A 19,922-nucleotide genomic window follows, 5' to 3' on the forward strand; every position below is an offset into this window, starting at 1 on the left:
TGCTTCACTTACAGGATAATCATCTGACTGACTGCTAGCAATCTTAATAACTAGTATAATAGTTTGATTCCCTGTCGGCTGACAGGTGGCAATTGACTACCTCACTATACCCTTTTGTTTTTTTCTTTCAGTGTCCTTACTTTTTTTTAAAAAAATCATTAATTTGAAAACTTTCCCTCTATCTTGGTTTGAAACGCCAAATGAAAGAGTTACCTAACACTATGGCATGCAATTTTAAAACTCTCTAACAGTAAGTTGCCCAAACAAATATAGGACAGCTCCTAGCAAAATGCAAAATATCTAGGAAAATAATAAAATAAAATTTACAAACCTAAACCTGGCATGTGTCTTCCCGTTTTACATTTCTTTATTACCTTGTCTTTCTTGCCTTCTCTCTCATTCATTTCCCCACACCATAGATCTTTTCTCTATGTAATTTCCAGAAAGGATGCCAAGCGGAGCCAATACGAATTGGACTGACATAACCAACTTATTTCACACAATCACTGAACAATCAGATGATACAGACTTTCTGCCTCTGCAACTCACAGGTGATCTTCCTTTTCTATTTTTCCTCTTCTACCCTCCCACTTCAATTTAAGTATGGCTGATTAGAGGTTTTCCTCTAGCCTAAAAATCATGCACTTGCATCAGTGACCATGCTGATTCACACTGCTGTCTGTAAGCTTGTGTAGTGGGAAGGAACAATTAGATTCTGAAGATTTATTTCAGTAGGCTCAGGCTCTGTTTAGGAAACAGAAGAATCTTCAAAGTGACAACATCTACTCTTGATCATTATACCGATGTTTTGTTTCACAGCAAGGGTTGAACAATTGTTTACAATTGTTCACTGCATTCAGCAAATTTTGATTGCTACTCCAAACTAATAAGAACAAGAAAAATTATGCTGGCTATTTGGCTTATCCTGTTACTACAAGAGGCTAGTGCAGTAGCACTGTAATGCAGTAAATAGGTTAAAAACTAAAAGCTGCTATACCTTCTGTAGTGGAAGCTACACGTTCATACTGCGGGTGGAAAGTGCAAAAAGTCCTAAGTAACCTCTCCACTACCGTGAATGACATTAGTTCTCTCCCTACTCAGACAACAATGTGCAAGCATCATCCACAAGTCCAATCATCATTTTGTTCAAATGTACCATCTGCTGTCAAAGATGTATTTTTCAACTGCTTCCCTGAACTGTCCTACTTATTTCTGCAGCACTTCCTCCCCAACATCACAACCCAATTCTAGGTGCAGTACCAGCATGCCTCCATCAGAACAACATGAAAATATATGAAAGGTGATATTAGGTCAGACCAATGGTTCATCTAGCCCAGTAACCTGTCTTCCAACAGTGGCCAATGCCAGGTGCTTTAGAGAAAATGAACAGAACATGCAGGAACCCAGTCCCTTCCCTGCTCCTTACTGCATGCTTTGCTCTCTGACAAACCAGTCCTCTCCCAACTTCAGATTTTCCTTTCCCTCAGCTTTCCTAGAGCACCCTGCTCCTAACTAAGGCTTGCCTTGCCAATATCTTGCCCCTTATCCACTGCAGGCTTTGACAGCTCTGACAGTTCCACTCCCTTCTACAGGTCTTCCTTTCCCACTGCTCAGCTTCTATGCCACTGCCTAATGTAGACTTCCCTCCTACACTGGAGCTCCTGACAGTTCTTGAATAGCAAAGTCAGTGAATGCCTCTCTAAACAGAAATTCACAAATTATGATTGATTTTACAGCAAGGAAGTATTGATTCAATGTCAAGCATAAGAGTAGCTTTGCAACATTAAGGGTAGGATCCATGAAGGAACTTAGGCATTGCAACGCTGAACATCACAGTGCCTTTTAGGTGCCTAGAAAAATCACGCAATCCACAAAAGCCAGCACATTAGATGAGGAGCCAAACCCCTTGCTCCAATCACTCTTTCATTATTTATCCACAGCGGAACAGCTTCAACAAGAGAGACTGAGGGAGCCCCACATCAAAATATCTCATAGCTCCATGGTTAGAGTACCCTCCTGAGAGCACCCCCTGTTCAAATCCTTTCTACAACTTTGGCAAAGAGGGGGGAATTGAACCTTGGTCTCCCACATCTCAGGTGAGTGCTCTAAACACAGGGATAAAAGTTGTAAGGCTGGGCACCACAACCTCCAGCCAGATTCTGAATCTGTTCGGTATGCTCAGACGATGCCTACCACATCAGGCCCTGCATGCAATTTAGGTGGCCAAATGCCTATATTCCCCCAGTTCATGGATTGCTCTGGGGCTTACGTGGGAGACAGGCGTCTGGAAGCCTAGAGGCAGGCATCAATGCGCATGTCTGACGGTCTAAAACTTAGGCACCTAAGGAATTTTTACAGCAGAAAGTTAGGAGCTGAGCGATTTTAGGCATCCAAAGGGCTAGGCGGCAGCCAAGCAGAAGTTTCATGGATTGCAGTGATAATGTGCATTAGGAGTTAGGTGTTTAACTCTGGAATTTAACCACCCAAATTGTAAGTAACTACCTATCTTTTCTTGAATGCAGGTCTTTTTCCTATAGAATCATTATTACTGGTCAAAAAATAATAGCTAATCAGACTTTGAGTTAGAATAAGTGTATTTTACAGACGGGATAAGATATTTAGCTGACAAAATGCCAGTTGCTGTAATACAAAATGAAAAAAGTTGTAGACTCATAGACTATAAGGTCAAAAGGGACCATTATGATCATCTAGTCTGACCTCCTGCACAACACAGGCACAGAACTTCATCCACCCATTCCTGTAACAGATCCCTAACCTAAGACTGAGTTACTGAAGTCCTCAAATAATGATTTAAAGACTTCAACGTACAGAGAATCCACCAGCAAATGACACATGCCCCATGCTGCAGAGAAAGGTAAAAATTGCTACAAAATTTTATACATCAATCTCTATAGTTATCAGATTTTTCTTACTTGAGTTGGGTGTCTTTAGGGCAAAATTCTAATCTATCAAAATCTACAAAAGAAAAAAAAGAAACAATTAATTTTTTTTTTTTTTTAGAATACAACTAAATAAAATAATCTTGATATTTCCCAACAATACTTACCCAGGCCACATTCCCCAATTGCTCTGATCTTCCTCTTATTTTTTTCAACTAGATTTTGTAATTCAGCTAAATATTGGTCTGGGTCACTCTGCTCAAATTGTCCACAGCGGGTGGGATGACAGCCAACTGTACTGTAAAACATGTCTAGAGCATGACAATATTACAGTTTTCTTTCCAGGAATACAGTAAGTTTATATAAATTATAGATGCCTTTTTTTTATTTTGTTAATAACTTTTAAAAACCTTTCCCTTCCTACTGCCTCTATTTTAATCTGTGTGGTGAATTAATACCAATGACAATTTAGTCCTAACAATGAAAAATAACATATATATGTGCCTTTTACAGTACAGACTATTTGCAGCATTGCAGTGATCCACTTCCAAAACAGCAATTTATACTGAGTTTATTTTTCCTTAGAGCAAACCTCAGGCAGAAACTGGGCTGGCTCAAGCAAATCAGGTGACCTTCAGCTCTGAGGCTCATGGTTCAACATGTGACTTTCTTTCCTCCCACCTGCTCCAATCTTCTAAGCAATCCTTCTTGGAGTGGAAGAGATTCAGTCCAGCTAGGTAAAGGGGTAACTTGTCCAGAAGTTTTGACACTTTGATACCATAGATTACATTAACAGAATTTGCGGGTGTATTTGTGAAAGAAGGTAATGCCCCAACTCAACAAGCATTTAAGCACATGAATAATCCCTTATTCAACAGAGCACTTAATCATATACTGAATTTTAAGCAGAGGCTTAACTGCTTTTCTGAATAGGGATGGGATCATTCGCATGCTTAAATGCTCTGCTAAATGGGTCCTACGTGAATAGTGGATGGAGGTTTCATTTCAAACAGAAAAAGAAGAGGGAACCTCCAAAGATTGCAATAAAGAGAAAAATATCCCAATTCCCCATGGTATTCATGTTGGTATAATCAGCACGAACTCCACACTATGTTGCACTGCAAGCATGAGCAGTAAATACTATATTAGCACTTCCACTTGCTCCAGAAGGGCAGGATCCAGAGAAGTATTATTATTATTACATCCTTCTCACACCAGTGTTGGAGAACAGGGTGGGAACTAGTCTCTTCCATCCCCTTCTGTCATTAACTGCTGCTTCCATCTGCTCTATGGTGTTGAGACCAACTATTCTGCCCTCTATTTGAAGGCTGTTTCTTAAGGTTTTTCTTGGACACCCTTGTTTCCTCATACCAGTTGGTTTCCACTTGACAGCTTCATGTGGGAGTCTGGTTGCTGGAACCAAGAGTACATGATCCAAATACATCTAGCACTTCCTTCTGATTCCAGTAGAGACGAACTGCAGGTTCGTGATTTCTTTGATCTTTTCATTGGTCATGAAGTCTTTCCATCCAATGCCCTGGATCTTTCAAAGCACTTATTTTCAAAGGCACCTAGTTTTCTGTGTAACTGTTTGATAGATCTCTAGCTCTCACAGCTGTATATTAACACTGAGATTACATTTGAGTTGAAAATTCTGTTTTGGTACCATATACCTTTAATTTCCATGTTGATGAGTTTAGTATATGTTGTGGATTCCTTTCTATCTTTGATTTCACTTCTTTTCTGAGGTCTCCGTTGGCTAGTATGGTGCTGCCCAGGTAAATGAACTGTTATACTTTCTTGATGTTTTTATCTTCCAATATGATGTCACTGCTTGACATCCATGTTTCAAGGATGTTTGATTTTGAGCCTGCTGTTTTTGCCAAGGTGTCTGTCTTTGTTTGTAGCTTTTTGGGGGTGTCATTCAATAACATGATATCACCAGCAAAGTCTAAGTCTTTTAGGCACTTGGCAACTACCCAGTTGTTATGCCAGTGTGTGTGTTGCTAATACTCTGCTTCATTATCAGATACAGAATGCAGCCCTGTTTCACACCAATATCCACAGTGAACCACTGGAAGGACTGATATTAACCAAATACCCCAACCCCTCTGTTACAGGAAATAAAATCATGTAGGATGTATCGAGCTAATCCTAATATATTTTTTCTTTTCAATAGCTCCAGGAATAGATAATTTTAAATATTAATTACCATGGGGAAGAGGGGGAATATACCGCTACAGAGATTAAATATATATCATATATTTTAAGGCAAGGATACCGTTTGTCTGTGCCAGCTGCAATGCATCTTTACTATCTTGTAGATTTCCACCTGTAATCATAAACTGAAATTAAGAAAAATATTATTAGTAAATGTGTTCAACTCTGAGCAAACAACCAGCAAATGCTTCAAAAGACACTCAGATACCAGAGTGATAGAAGTCATAGACAAACCTAGTAGTTATTTGTATTATGAATATATTAGTATTCTGATAAATCATGCAAGAGTCTCAAGATTTGTTAAGACTTTCAAGAGACATATTAGTGAATTTACTATAAGCCAAATCGTGGATTTTGTTCAGAAGGACATAAATTAGTCTCCCACCTTAATGGCAGTTGTCGTCTATTCAATTAGTGCAATACCACTATTAATAACAATACCAACCTTTTATACAGTGATTTTCATCTTCAAGGCACTTTACTGGGTACTATGAGGATTAATTCATTTGTAAAGTATTATCCCCATTTTACAATTGGGGAAAACAAAGTAGAAGGATTATGTGATTTAAAAAAGCTACCCAGAAAGTCATTATCAGAGCCAGGATTATAATTTCAGAAGTTTCTGGCCCCCAGTGCGATGCTCTGACCATAACATCAGAGCTTGTTACACTAACATTGTAGTTTTAATGTGTCTTCTTACCCTTTCATATGTTGGATGTACATCCAGTGTTTTACTACAGAAATGCCATTTTATTGCCTCTACAATAAAACCATGTCTCATTCTCCCAAAGGAGAACAAAGGCAATTTATATTTAAACTAGTTTTGCACTGTTTGTTTTTCTTCAAACAGGTAATGCTTTTGCTACAGAATATTTTCTATTGTATGTTCTTGGAAATTCAGGACTGGATTTTTAAAGATCAGTTGTGCAAAATAAACAGTTGATAGATGTGACAGCATGTGCAAATTAGGTAAATATATGTGCAAATGCCAAAATTTGGCCATTTGGCCAATTAGTTCATAATTAGTTCCTCTGGATACGCAATCATAGCAATTGCACATATAAGTTAGGTGTGCAATTACACATGCATTGTATGTGCCTAACTTTTTTCAGAATGAGGGCCAGCAACGCTCATGATAGTCAAACAATTAAAAAATTTCCCATGTGTTCTGGGGATAAGTGGGGTTTACTGTTTACTTGATATATGTCCATAATTCTCATGAATGTTACTAGATACTGCCATCTATTGAGAAGAAACAGTTCTTTGCTGTGAAAGATGTAAGCCTCGCTAGGACTAATCAGGAAAGCTACAAAACAGCAGCACAGTGATTGTGACATTGCAGATCTATTTAAGATGTACATACAGATATCATTTGTATAAACGAGGAAATAGTCTTTGGGGAATACCCAGAAGTAACATACTTATCTGCCCTTTAGGAGTTTATGTAGGGTCATTACTAACAGTATAGCTGAAATTTAAATAATGCAGTTTAAAAAACTAATCAATAGTCTGTCTTAGATGGGCATCAGAGGAGTGAGTTAAGCCAATCCAGCTCATTGTAGGCAAGCCTTAGAGGTAAATGTTCACAGCATAAAACTTAAGCATGCAGTAAGGCACAACTACACACACAGAAATAGAAGTATGTTCAAAAAAACAATTTAAGACAACCGGAAACAGATACAGAAGAGACCTCTAAATCTATGTGTGCTGGAAACATGGTCTAGCGGACAGAGCACATACCTGAGAGCAAAGAATTCTTCAATTCTCATTTGGGTTCTGCTATGTGCTCTTGAGCAAATTACTTAATCTATGATTATCAGTTTCTCTGTGCAAAAATAGGAATATTACGAATTACTCACCTCACAGGAGTGTTGTGAGGATTAAACAATGTTTGTACAGCACTTGCATAAGTGCTATGTATTACTATGATTCTACATTAGTTACTTTAAGAGAACTTTTCCCTTGCTCTCGAAATTTTGTTTTAACTCATTTCAGATTATATCTTATTTATCAAACCTCTAAAATACTTGTTCCTGTGAAAGAGGTAGGGTTTCTTTGTTTTTAAAACAAACTAATCTGTAAGCCTTACTAACAGAGTAAAATACCTTTATAATATCACACAACTCCTGATTTGAGCAAATTCATATTTTTGTTTGTAGTGACAATTTATAGAGGTCCAATAAAGGAGTTGGACTGAATATTTTAGTCAAAGAGTTCCAAGTTTGCAAATGACAATGTAATTCTAAATACATGTAAGTCAACATTTATTAGCAGAGACTCAGCAAAGAGTCTGTGCACATGCTTAACTTTACACGGATGAAAAGCACATGAAGATGATTGAATTAAAGTGTTTACAGAATCAAGGCCACATGAATATTTGGGTCTAGGCTAATAGAGGTAATCACAGGATCACACAGGATAACAGAAGTCCATACTGGCCTCCTGCAACACAACACACTCAGAAAACCTTCCCTTCCATCCCTGCTTGTGTAGCCTTCCATTAAAACTTGCCATGGCCAGCTTTACATACATATCACAAGTCTTTTGCAAAAAGATGCCCTTACACTTATTTTAGTGACCAGCTGATCATTGTGCACAGGAATATGTAATACTGGGTACAAAGAATTTTGATTTTGCAGAGAACTCTGCAACACTAAAGAAAGTTGCTAGCATTTTTATTGATGCTAATTTCAGTAGAAAATTGTTTGTGCTATGGCTTCAGTTTTCCTACAAACCCAAGGTGTTAAAATCCATTTAAAAATTCACAATATCATAAAGAAACCACATATATATAATCTATAAGAGAAGTTACCTTTTTAACACCAATTTTGACTGCTCTCTCTATTACATCCAAAAAGTCATCTGCAAAAGTTTACAAAAATATGGTAAATTAAGGTCAAGTTCTTAAAACATAATTTAACTTCCACATTCCTTTGCGATAAAGCCTCTTTTGCATAAATATTACACTTAACATGGTATGAATAATCTTAGGACACATACAATTAGTTAATCTTTTCAGGAGGGCAAATGAGAGGATGATGCAAATGACTGAGATGGTAGAATTTAGGATCCTGACAAAAGGAAGAAAGGAGAACAGCAGAATACAGACCCTGGACTTCAGAAAAGCAGACTTTGACACCAGCAGGGATCTGGTGGGCAGGATCCCCTGGGAGGCTAATATAAGGGAGAAAGGAGATCAAAAGAGCTGGCTGTTTTTTAAAGAAACCTTATTGAGGGTGCAGGAACAAACCATCCTGATGTACAGAAAGAATGCAAATATGGTAGATGACCAGCTTGGCTTAACAGAGAAATTTTTGGAGAGCTTAAACACAAAAAGGAAACTTACAAGAGGTGGAATCTTGGTCAGATGACTATGGAAGAGTATAAAAATACTGCTAGAATATGCAGGAGTGAAATCAGGAAGGCCAAAGCACAACTGGAGTTGCAGCTAGCAAGGGATGTGAAGGGTAACAAGAAGGGTTTCTACAGGTATGTTATCAACAAGAAGGTGGTCAGGGAAAGCGTGGGCCCCTTACTGAGGCAACCTAAAGGGGGAGGCAACCTAGTGACAGATGATGTGGAAAACACTGAAGTATTCAATTATTTTTTTGCCTCTATCTCCACAGACCGGGTCAGCTCCCAGACTACTGCACTGGGCAGCATAGAATGGGGAGGAGGTGAGCAGCCCTCAGTGGTGAAAGAACAGGTTCAGGACTATTTAAAAAAAAGCTGGATATGCACAAGTCCATGGGGCTGGATGCAATGCATCTCAGAGAACTGAGGGAGTTGGCTGATATGATTGCAGAGCCATTGGTCCTTATCTTTGAAAACCTGTGGAGATTGGGGGAGGTCCTGGATGATTGGAAAAAGGCAAATATAGTGCCCATCTTCCAAAAAAGGAGAGGAGGAAGATCTGGGGAACTACAGACCAGTCAGCCTTACATCTGTCCCCGGAAAAATCATGGAGCAGATCCTCAAGGAATCCATTTTGAGGCACTTGGAGGAAAGGAAGTTGATCAGGAACAGTCAGCATGGATTCACCAAGGGCAAGTCATGCCTGACCAACCTGATTACCATTTAGGATGAGATGACTGGCTTTGTGAATGTGGAGAAAGTAGTGGAAGTGATATAACTTGACTTTAGAAAAGCTTTTGATATAATATCCTACAGTATTCTTATCAGCAAGTTAAAGAAGTATGGGTTGGATGAATGGACTATAAGGTGGATAGAAAGCTGGCTAGATCATCGGGCTCAATGGGTAGTGATTAACGGCTTGATGTCTAGTTGGCAGCCAGTAACAAGCTGAGTGCCCCAGGGGTCAGTTTTGTTCAACATCTTCATTAATGATTTGGAGGATGGAATGGATTGCACCCTCAGCAAGTTTGCAGATGACACTAAGCTGGGGGGCGGTAAATACACTGGAGGATAGGGATAGGATATAGAGTGACCTATGCTAGTTGGAGAATTGGGTCAATAGAAATCTGACAAGGTTCAACAAGGACAAGTGCAGAGTCCTGCACTTAGAACAGAAGAATCCCATACACTGCTACAGACTAGGGACAGACAGGGTAGGCAGTAGTTCTGCAGAAAATGACCTGGGGTTACAGTGGCCGAGAAGCTGGATGAGTCAACAGTGTGCCCTTATTGCCAAGAAGGCTAACAGCATATTGGGCTGCATTTGTAGGAGCATTGCCAGCAGATCGAGGGAAGTGAGGCCACATTTGGCCACATTTGGAGTATTGTGTCCAGTTTTGGGCCCCCCACTACAGAAAGGTTGTAGACAAATTGGAGAAAGTCCAGCAGAGGGCAACAAGAATTATTAGGGGGCTGAAGCACATGACTTATGAGGAGAGGCTGAGGGAACTAGGCTTGTTTAGGCTGCAGAAGAGAAGAGTGAAGGGGGATTTGATAGTGGCCTTCAACTACCTGAAGGGGAGCTCCAGGAAGATAAAACTAGGCTGTTCTCAGTGGCGGCAGATGACAGAACAAGGAGGAATGGTCTCAAGTTGCAGTAGGAGAGGTCTAGGTTGGATATTAGGAAAAACGTTTTTGCTAAACAGGTGATGAAGCACTGGAATGGGTGACCTAGGGAGATGGTGGAATCTCCATCCTGAGAGGTTTTTAAGGCCCAGCTTGACAAAGCCCTGGCTGGGATGATTTAGTTGGGGTTGGTTCTGCTTTGAGCAGGGGGTTGGACTAGATGACCTCCTGAGGTCCCTTTCAACCCTAATTTTCTGTGATTCCACTTTAGTGCTGGCACGTCCTTGATCAGAGATTCTTGCCAAAAATGCTCATCTGGGTGTATGTGCCATTGGTGCCCTTTTCAGCACACTCAAGCCAACCCCTCTGTTCCTTCTCTACTGTGGAGCATAAATTTAGACTCTGAAGTAGAGGGAAGGAGGGTGGGTAGTGGATCAGCCACAAGGACACACATCTCAAAGAACCTCGGATACTGCACAAGGTGAGTAGCCTTCTCTTCTTCTTCAAGTAGTGTCTCTGGGGGTGCTCCACTGTAGGTGACTCTCGGACAGTACCCTTAACTGGTGGAAGGAACTTCAGTCAGTAGGTTGTATAGAGGAGAGTACCAATAGTCCTATTGACACATCAGATCTGGATGCTTGGTTAGTGGTATAATGTTTCATGAACATATGGGCTGAGGCCCAGGTACCTGCTCTACATATGTCTAGGATTGGTACATTATGTAGGACAGCTGGGAATGTAGAGACCAATCTGGTAGAATGTGTTTTGACCCCCTTTGATGCTGATGCACCTCTTTGTGTGTAGCATGTATGGATGGAACCTGAAATCCACTTTGAGAGACTTTGTATGGATTTGATCGTTACCTTCAGATCATTCTGCGATTCATACAAAAAGTTTGGGGGATTTTTTAAATGGTTTTATTCTTTCTAGGTAGAATGCAATTGCACATCTAATGTCCAATGTGTGCAAGGCCACATCCTGTGTGTTGCTGTGGGGGTTGGGGCAGAACGTAGGTAGGTGAATTGGTTGGTTTAAATGAAATGCTGATGTAACTTGGGGGAGGAATTTTGGATGGGGTCTGAGCGTTTGTCCTTATAGAGGATTGTGTATGGTGGGTGGGCCATGAGTGCTCCGAGCTCACCTACATGGCGAGCCGAAGGGATGGCCACTAGGAATGATACTAATGCATATGTCAGTGAAGGTAAGTGTGACCCATCCATGTCTAGGGTAGACCACCTGAAAATACCAAGGTCAGGGCAGGCTGCAAAAGGAGAGCAGATTCTCACAGCACTGGTGGGTGACACTGAAGTCAGACTTCCCAACCAACCATGAACAGTTCTTCTGATTCCTCACACTGGTTATCAAGAAGCGAAAACAAAACATACACAGCACACTTTCCTGCATTTCAGTCCCTGGCTCCTAATCGGCCACTAGGTCCAGTAAATAGATCAGTTATTTAAACTCTATGCTCTTTACCAAAAAGGTTCTCCTGACCCCAAAGAGTCAAGCACATTACCAGATCAATATAAGTTTGGATCTTACCCAAAATACCACATTGCTAGCCAATCCTTTAGTAACTAAAACTAGAGATTTATTATAAAAGGAAAGAAACAAAATATAAGAGAAATGTTAAAGGATTAAAGCAATCAGATACATACAAATGATTTGAAAGTCCATACACATGAGGTTTTCAGTAGAATTGTGGAATTTGCAGGCTTGTATAGTCCCTCTGGTGTACATCCAGTAGCTGGATGGGTCTCAGTACTTTGATTTACAGCTTCAGTTGCAAATGAGTTGATCCAGAGGTAGATGAAGACTAAAGACAAAATGAATGTGGTGCAGATGCTTTGTATGTCCCTTAGCCTTTGCTATGCTGCCTGTGGAAATTTACAAAAATAAGATGGAGTCCAGGTCGCATGAGTAAGTCTTGGTGACTTATAAAGTGTAGCCTCTGGGTTCTTTCCCTAGGCTTATTGTACCTTTGAGTTCTCTTAATGGGCCATCAAGCAGCTAGTGCAGCAGCCATCCTGTCTGGGTGTTGCCCAGAAACTCAGCACAAGTTGAAATAAAGATACATCAAATATATCCATAACTTCCAATACAAATATGACACATGAACATAAACAATATCATTATACTTAGCAAATTATAATCTTTCTAACAGTACCTGACATGGCCTCATTAATTATTGTAATTTTGAAATATTGATGTTAAATAATTTCATAAATGGTTCCCCTTATTCAGCCAGCGTCACTGTGAGTATGTTGCTAAGGACTCAAATGGTGGTTTAATAATGGTCCTTAGGACTAGGTTAAGTTCCCACGGTATTGTGGGAACTCGATATTCTGTATACCAGTCATGAAACGCTTCACCGTTGGATGTGCAGAGTGTCTTGTCATCTATCTGACTGTGGAAGATGGTGATAGCTGCTAGATGAACTTTGAGTGAGCTAATCGATAATCCTGATTCTTTTAGGTTTAGGTTCGACTGTCGACGTCTTTGAGGTCTCTGTCTAGTGCGTGATTGCTTGTATCATCTGTGCTGTGAGTACTGTTGGTATCTTTGAGAGTAATTTTGATATCTATATTGTTTCCTCCTTGTCGCAGGTTTATTTATGCCGAGAGTGCACAGCATGGCTCACGAATCCTTCATTGTGTGCATGACCTCATCAGTTTTCTTCGCGAAGAGCTTCGCCTGGTCGAATGGGAGATCTTCTATGGTGGATTGCAACTGTGTAGGTAAACCTGTGGAGGGGAGCCACAAAGCCCTGTGCATGACAACGGCCATTGCTACTGTTCTGGTGGCGGTGCCAACGACGTCAAGAGAGGCTTGTAATGCAATTCTCGCGAACAGATGGCCCTCCTTTATCAGATTGGAATTGCCCTTTTTTGTTGTTAGGAAGGTCATCAATAAATTCAGAGATCTTTGTGTAATTGTTGTGGTCGTAGTTGGATAAGAGTGTGAATAATTAGCTACTTGTAGCTGTAAAGTTGCTCATGTATAGACTTTTCTGCCAAATAGGTCAAATCTTTTTCCATCCTTGTCCTGTGGAGTTGATTTATACTGCTGCTGCTGCTGCTTGCCCCACTGGTTTGCTGTCTCAACAACTATAGGGAGTTTGGTGCCGGGTGGGTAAAGAGAAATTCTGTACCCTTAGCAGGAACATAGTATTTCTCGTCTGCTCTTTTGCAGGTGGAGGGGATGGTGGCTGGTGTTTGCCAGATATTATTGGCTGGTTCCATTAGCGCAGGGTGTCAAAGTCACTGATGGTGACGAGCCAAATTCACATAAACTGCACTTCACAGGGGCTATGCAATACCCTCTGCCGAAAAATTCAGGGCGTCTTCTGCTTTTCGGCGGCAGGGTTCTGCGGAGGAAGGTATTGCCGCTTTAAGACTCTCTTAAAGTGGCAATGCCCTCCGCTGACAAATCTCTTAAAGTGGCAATGCCATACGCAGAGAAGTGCGTCAGCACGACTCACTTACACTGGCTGAACGTGGGCTGGATCAAAAAGGTTCGCAGGCCAGATGTGGCCCGCGGGCCGTATGTTTGACACCCCTGCATTAGCACATCATCAATCAGAAGAGTAATTTTTGACGAGGCTGAGGTCTGAAGGATCTTTAGTTTGTGCTGTGTTTCTGCGACCTCCTGAAGTGGGATTTCTAGATTGTCAGCTACTTTCTTAAACAGCTCTTGAAACTGCTTAAAATCATCTGCAATAGTAGGAGGTGGAGAGATTATAGCCTCATCTGGTGAGGAGGATGAGTTGTGTGCAGGTGGTGTTGTCCCCTGCTCTATGCTTTCCTCCCTTTGTTCTGCAGGTTCGGTGCTGGTTGTGCCAGACCTTGTGGGTGATCTGGGTCTGCTTCTGTGGGGACTTGGGGGGTCTACTATAAGATCTGGTATAGTTAGACCAGTTATCCCAACATGGCCACTGCATATGGTAGGGGATTGGTGGCCCAAGCCATGGTGGTCTAAACCATAGCTGTGTGGGGTGTCTGGGTTGTGACCCAAGTCTAGCTGTCTGTTGGTTAGATCTAGTGGGAGAAGAATGTTGGGAGGAGAATACCCCTCCTTCTCCTTCATCCTCATCGTCACTGGAGAATGGAATTGGGGAAATGGCTTCATCGTGGGTGAACTGTACTGGGGATGTATCTGTACCGTAGAGTGGTGACTGAGGCGAGGATGTTAACAGTATTTCTTCTTGTTTGTGGTAGCACTGTTTCTCTGTATGTTTTTGTGGCAGTGCCAATGTCGGTGCTGCTGTAGGGTTTGGCTCCCGCACTTGAGGTAGGTTCTGAGGTATAGGTTGATGCTAGCATGGTTGTTGGTGCCATCGGTGCCATAATTGTTGTCGGTGCCATTCAGTGTCTTGGGTGGTGTCGGCACCGTGGCGTATGTTAGTGCTGCAGTTGGTGCCGTGCACTCTATTGGTGCTGATGTCGACATGGGGGTGGTTGCTACTGTTTTCTTCCGTGGTTTGTGAGCCGTTAGTTTTGTCAGTGCCATATCGGAGGAGGGCTCTTTGCTTTTGCCTCTCGACTCCGCACTGGGACATTGGGAGTCCTTCGGTGTTGAGAGACTGACTGTACTAAGGAACCTACAGCCTCATTGGTACCAGGTCTTTAACCCGCTATGGTTGGTGACTTCCTTCTCTTGGCTGACTCAGTTCCAGGCAGGGTTGAATGACATTTTCTATTAGTTTTTCCCTCTGATATCACCTTGTCCAGAGTCAGAGGAGGGTCTGAGTGACTTCTCCAGAAGGATAAGTTTCAGCTGGAGAGCTCATCTCTGTCTTGTCTGGCTCTGGCTTTTAAGTTCTTATTGTGGAAACATTTCTGTGTTGTGTGTCCCTCACCCCAGCATCTGACGCATTGTGAGCATCCATTAGATGCTGAGATTGCGTCATTACACGAGGTGTATCTTTTGAAACCCGGTGAACCCAACATGATGCATGATTCTGTGAAGGGGAACAAAATGAAATGCTAACTTACTCTATGAGTGAGAGAGAGGGGAAAATATAATAATTTTTTTTTTTTTTGGGGGGGGGGGGGGGGGGGCGTTTACAGGGAAGGTAAGTTCTCAAAAGAGAAAGCTAACTAAAATTAACATTATAACTAACTAGTAACTGACCATCTGACAAGCTGTGGAGAATGGCTGAAGGATCCATCTCAGACCATGGACGGTTGAGGAGGAATTGAGGGGGTCGGGTCACGTGTGCCAAAATGGGCACCAATGGCACCGTAAATCGGGGATGGCACATGCGCAACCCGCACAAGGACTGCTGGCAAGAATCACCCATCATGGACACGCCAACACCTAGAGTAGAGCACCCACAGGGACACTACTTGAAGAAGCAGTAGTACCTATAGTGGGTCACTGTGCCCCAGCACACCAACAGTCTAACACAGCGGTTCTCAAACATTTTCCCTGCATGACACCATTTTCAGATGGGTTGTCTCCCACTACCCCAGACAGCACGGAAGTTGCCATTTAAAGAAGGTGTCCTCCATGTACTATGACCTCACATGCACTGTACATACAAGGTCACACTGCAAGGAGGATGCCCTTTTGCAAAGCAAAATGGCATCCTCTGAACTGCATAATCTCACACACATACAGTATGTGCAAGGTCATGCTGCATGGAGGGCACCATTTTGGGGAGCAAAATAGCATCCACCATGCAATGTGACCTTGTGCATACGGTGCATGTGAGGTCACAGTGTGCAGAGGAGGCTGTTTTGTACAATGGCGCCCTCTGCACGCTTGGGATTGCCGTGACCTCATCTGCTGATGAGGTGACCCCACTTGGGGTCACAACTCACAGCGTGGAAACTGCTGGTCTGACAGCTCACTCTTGTGTGCATGGATCCCTATCAGCCGCATAATCTCTATCAGTAGAGACTGTGTCGCTTAACATGTCTGTAGGTAGCTGTAGGCCAACTAGCCCTACCACTTTTCTGTTCCTCCCCCAAGAGCAGGGCTGCCTTCATGGTCAGTCAATACTTGTTCTCCAATATTGAAACCAAATGCAAATGAGAGAATGCAGTTAAACCAAATGTTTATTTAAGGAACAGAGAAGAATGAAGAAGAATTACAAGTTTTTTGATAAATGGGAAAATTGTCTAGTTTCCTTTTAGCTTCTCTAAATAACTCTGCTTTAGAATTGGTTGGGAAAAGGTCAGCGTATTTCATGAAATTTTTCAAAATAAATGAAATGTTATTTTTCAACAAAAAAAATATTTCACTGGGGGGAAAACATTTTTTTTAAAACTTTCCCCCACTATTTTCCATTGGAAAATGGAGTGGAGAATAAAAAGAGTGAGAGAAAGTGGGATTTTCCACACCAAACAAAACTGAAAAAAGAGAATGTTTTCATTTAAATTTTTTAATGAAAATGCATATTTTCACAAAGATTTCCATTTAGTCAAAAAGCCATTTATAAAAAAAAATTATCCATCTTGTAATCTGTATCTTTTACTACTGTATTATTTTATACCTTTCTGTATTTCTTACAGCCATACTCCTCAGATATTTTATCCTTCCACCTCATAAAATAGCAATATACTCAGAGAAACGATCTTCAGGAATCTAAACAAACTAATATTTATTTCAGTTTTGAATATGCTCCTATCATTGGCCCATGTACCCTAAGAACAATTACAAGCTTCACAAAATAGACCAAAGATGAAAGATTAAAAGGACTGCCGTAAATGTAACTCCTGCTGATACGACTTAAAGTTGATTCCTGTGAATCTGTAGCATACAGAAATATGCACTCTAAGGACCTGTGTGTATTTCATATGCACTGCTGTTTAATTTTGATGTATTATGTTTAATATGAGCTCAACAGTCTTTGGACACAAAGAATTGGATAGCTAGAACAAAGTGAAGCCAGCTGTCTTCAACAGAACAGCTAGACTGAATTAGGATTTAAGTTCCCACAAACAAACAAACAAAAAAAAAAAAGGTATATAGTAGGAAAGCATTGGAGTTAAAATAATACAGTATTATACTATGCTACCCCGTAAGTGCCTTCCTTTCAGAGGTACAAAAGAAAACATCTCTACTACAAAGGAAGTAACCAGCTGAAAGATTTATTTTGTGTGAATATAAGAAAAAAAAATTAAAATTGTACCATATAATATATAATACAATTTACTTTGATCTGGCTTCTTTAATAAAAGGATTAAATTAGACACGACTGAAAATAACTTGCATTTTCCTATGCCATCAGAAGCAGGTGTTCCTCATATTCTTTTAAAATTCCCTTGTGGAATAATCCCAGAGGAAGATCATCCCACTGATGGACTAGTAAAAAATGAGATGAACAAAAGTGTATAGCAAGAGAAACCCAGGGCAAAGAAACAGAATTTGTTCAATGTTAGGATTGAAATTATAATAATTAGCTGGAATTTATGTTAATATGTTGTACAGTGCATTAAAACCTTACACCTAACGTTTTTGAATCTCACCTTCTTTGAAAGAAGAGAGTGGAAAAGAAAAGGAACGTGAGAGAGAGAATTCTCCAACAGACAAATATGAAATTAATGCCCTGTAATGCAATGAGTCACAAAATAATTTACATGGACAACTGGAAGCTAAAGAGAAAAAGAAATTTAAACATAAGATCTACAGAAAGGAAACTAGACTGTTATTACCAATAAATATTTACTGAGAGCCAATGTGTACAGCTCTGTACATACAAAGTAGGAGTCACGGTCCTTGTCACATAAAATTTACAATCTAAACCAAACAGACACTACAGTCTAAACAGATACGACAGGATCCTTAGCTGGTGCAAATCAGAGTAGCTCCATTGACTACAACAGAGTTATACCAAAGTATACCAGTTGATGACCTGGCCCACAGAATACATAAGATGAAGGTCTAAATGCAGATCTGTGTGTATAACCTTGGAAAACCACTGCTGAAAGACTTTACTAAAATGTTCAGCTATTTAGATTTTTATCTGTATGGAAGTTTTATTACAAAATATATGTTCTAGTTAGAAGGTGTAAACATTTATTTTTAAAGCTCCAGCCTCACTTTGGGCACTATAGAAATAAAGTAATAACTAGGTGAAAGTCCATGCTATTGTATAGGTGTAAGTGTAAAAAAGTAGAAAATGTCTGAGAACTTGAAAATTGGAGAGTAATAGACCACGAATTCTAGTGGTGATTGAACCTGGTGATACACTAAACAAACAAACAAAAACTCTCTCAACCATACTTGTAGCTGTTTCCATCACTTCACACTGACTTAACAGACACTGTAAGCATAGAATCATAACGTTAGAAGGGACCGCAACAGTCATCTAGTCTAACCTCTGCCAAGATACAGGATTTGTTGGCTGGATATGCAGGTTTCTTTTGAAAACCTCCAGTGAAGGAGCTTCCACAACATTCTTAGGCAGTCTGTTCCAGTGTCCTATTCTTCTTACAGTTAGGAAGATTTTCCTGAGATTTAATCTAAGCTTCAAAGTGACAATCCTGGAATCTCGTAATATAGATGATAAATGCTTAGATACTATACATAACCGCTGAGAAAAAAGTGAATATTTAATATTTACCATTCAGGTAAGAAATATAAGATAAACTATAACTTTTCGCAGATTCAAGGAAACATTTACCTTGATGTTTCCGTGTACCTCTGTAAATGCCTCGGAACATAGGATCAGTCAAGTTAATACCAACATCTGTAGTGAGAAAAACAAGACAGGCTGAATTAACTGTCATTGTCTTTCTGTTTCACATATAGCTCAACAGACTAGGTATTGAAAGCCACGGAGAAATAGTCTTTGTGTACTTTAGGGTTCTCAGAGGCACAAGACACCACAATGATAGCTAGCTAGCTTAAAGCTTAAGCATGTATTTACTTCAACAATCCTGAAGCTTATCTAATCTTTCTTATATTGGATGCAATGGCAAATTCTGGCCTGTTTGGGAATAAGCATCAGACTCATTCTACCCCATAATATTTTATAAAACCTGACTCCATATATAGCAAAGCAAACACATGTACATAATTATAAGTGAACCAGTTACGCTTTACTACTATTTATTATGTACACTTGTACATAAATAATAAGCATACTATTTAACGGTGCAGGGGAACATCTACAATAGCGCTCCCCAGTCCCAGCCCAGGGGAGAGGAGCAGCAGCACAGGGACCGATGCAACAGCTCACATGCATTCCGGCACCTGCGGGGTAAGCGACAGCCAGTTTCTCAAAGACTGTCAGCCTTCCCGCTTTGCTCCCATGACACCCCACACTGCGGAGTGACACAGAAGGTGAGGTAACAGCTCCCACTGGACCAGCTTCTGCCGGTGAAAGAGACAAGCTCTGGAGCTTACACAGAAGGCCCCAGCCCTTCCTAGGCGTTGGTAAATGACCCTGCCGGAGGCTGGGGGAGGATGGACACAGACGCTTCCTTCCCCCCAAGCCTCGGCCTGCCTAGAGAGGACGGATAAGAACACACACCCCCCCTCAGCCTCGGCCTGCCTTGGAGCGGGGACGCGGGGGCGGACACCCCCACACGGGAGCCCCCTGCCCAGAGACGGGCACGGCACGGCACCGAACTCCCCCCACAGCCTCGGGTGAGAGACGAGGGGGATGGCGGGAGAAGCGCGCGCGCGCGCCCGCCCGGCGAACGAGACCCCGCGGACGCACCATACCCGCCCCCTCACCGACGAATTTAAAGCGGCTCATGGTGGCTGTACTGGTCCCGCCTCCTCCTCCCCGAGCTGTCCGGCTGCGGCGGAAAAAAAGACGCGAACGGAACCGGAAGGAAGCGCTCGGCGTCGCCGGCTCCTCCTCCT

The 19,922-nt window shown here is 41.3% G+C and overlaps 1 protein-coding gene across 11 annotated transcripts in view; it reads right to left on the bottom strand.

The window, feature by feature from the left end:
* The window catches only part of TATDN1 (TatD DNase domain containing 1), a 38,053-nt gene that overhangs the window by 17,571 nt on the left and 560 nt on the right, over positions 1–19,922 (bottom strand). For 2 of the 11 annotated variants that reach the window (XM_067531197.1, XM_067531240.1), the window contains exons 1-6: positions 19,791–19,880; positions 18,733–18,798; positions 7,933–7,982; positions 5,182–5,245; positions 3,068–3,211; positions 2,934–2,976 (exon numbers count right to left, since the gene is read on the bottom strand). In XM_067531197.1, the coding sequence (XP_067387298.1) occupies positions 2,934–2,976; positions 3,068–3,211; positions 5,182–5,245; positions 7,933–7,982; positions 18,733–18,798; positions 19,791–19,812 (389 nt within the window). In that variant the 5' untranslated portion in view covers positions 19,813–19,880. Of the gene's footprint in view, positions 1–2,933; positions 2,977–3,067; positions 3,212–5,181; positions 5,246–6,860; positions 6,946–7,932; positions 7,983–17,319; positions 17,412–18,732; positions 18,799–19,605; positions 19,696–19,773; positions 19,881–19,922 lie in introns of those variants that run through there. The other 9 variants (XM_067531189.1, XM_067531204.1, XM_067531269.1 and 6 more) reach the window with 8 other exon arrangements.

This window comes from Emydura macquarii, unplaced genomic scaffold (genome assembly GCF_026122565.2).
Source record: "Emydura macquarii macquarii isolate MOO-44397 ecotype Brisbane River unplaced genomic scaffold, CSIRO-AGI_Emac_v2 contig_369, whole genome shotgun sequence".
Lineage (NCBI taxonomy): Eukaryota > Metazoa > Chordata > Testudines > Chelidae > Emydura > Emydura macquarii.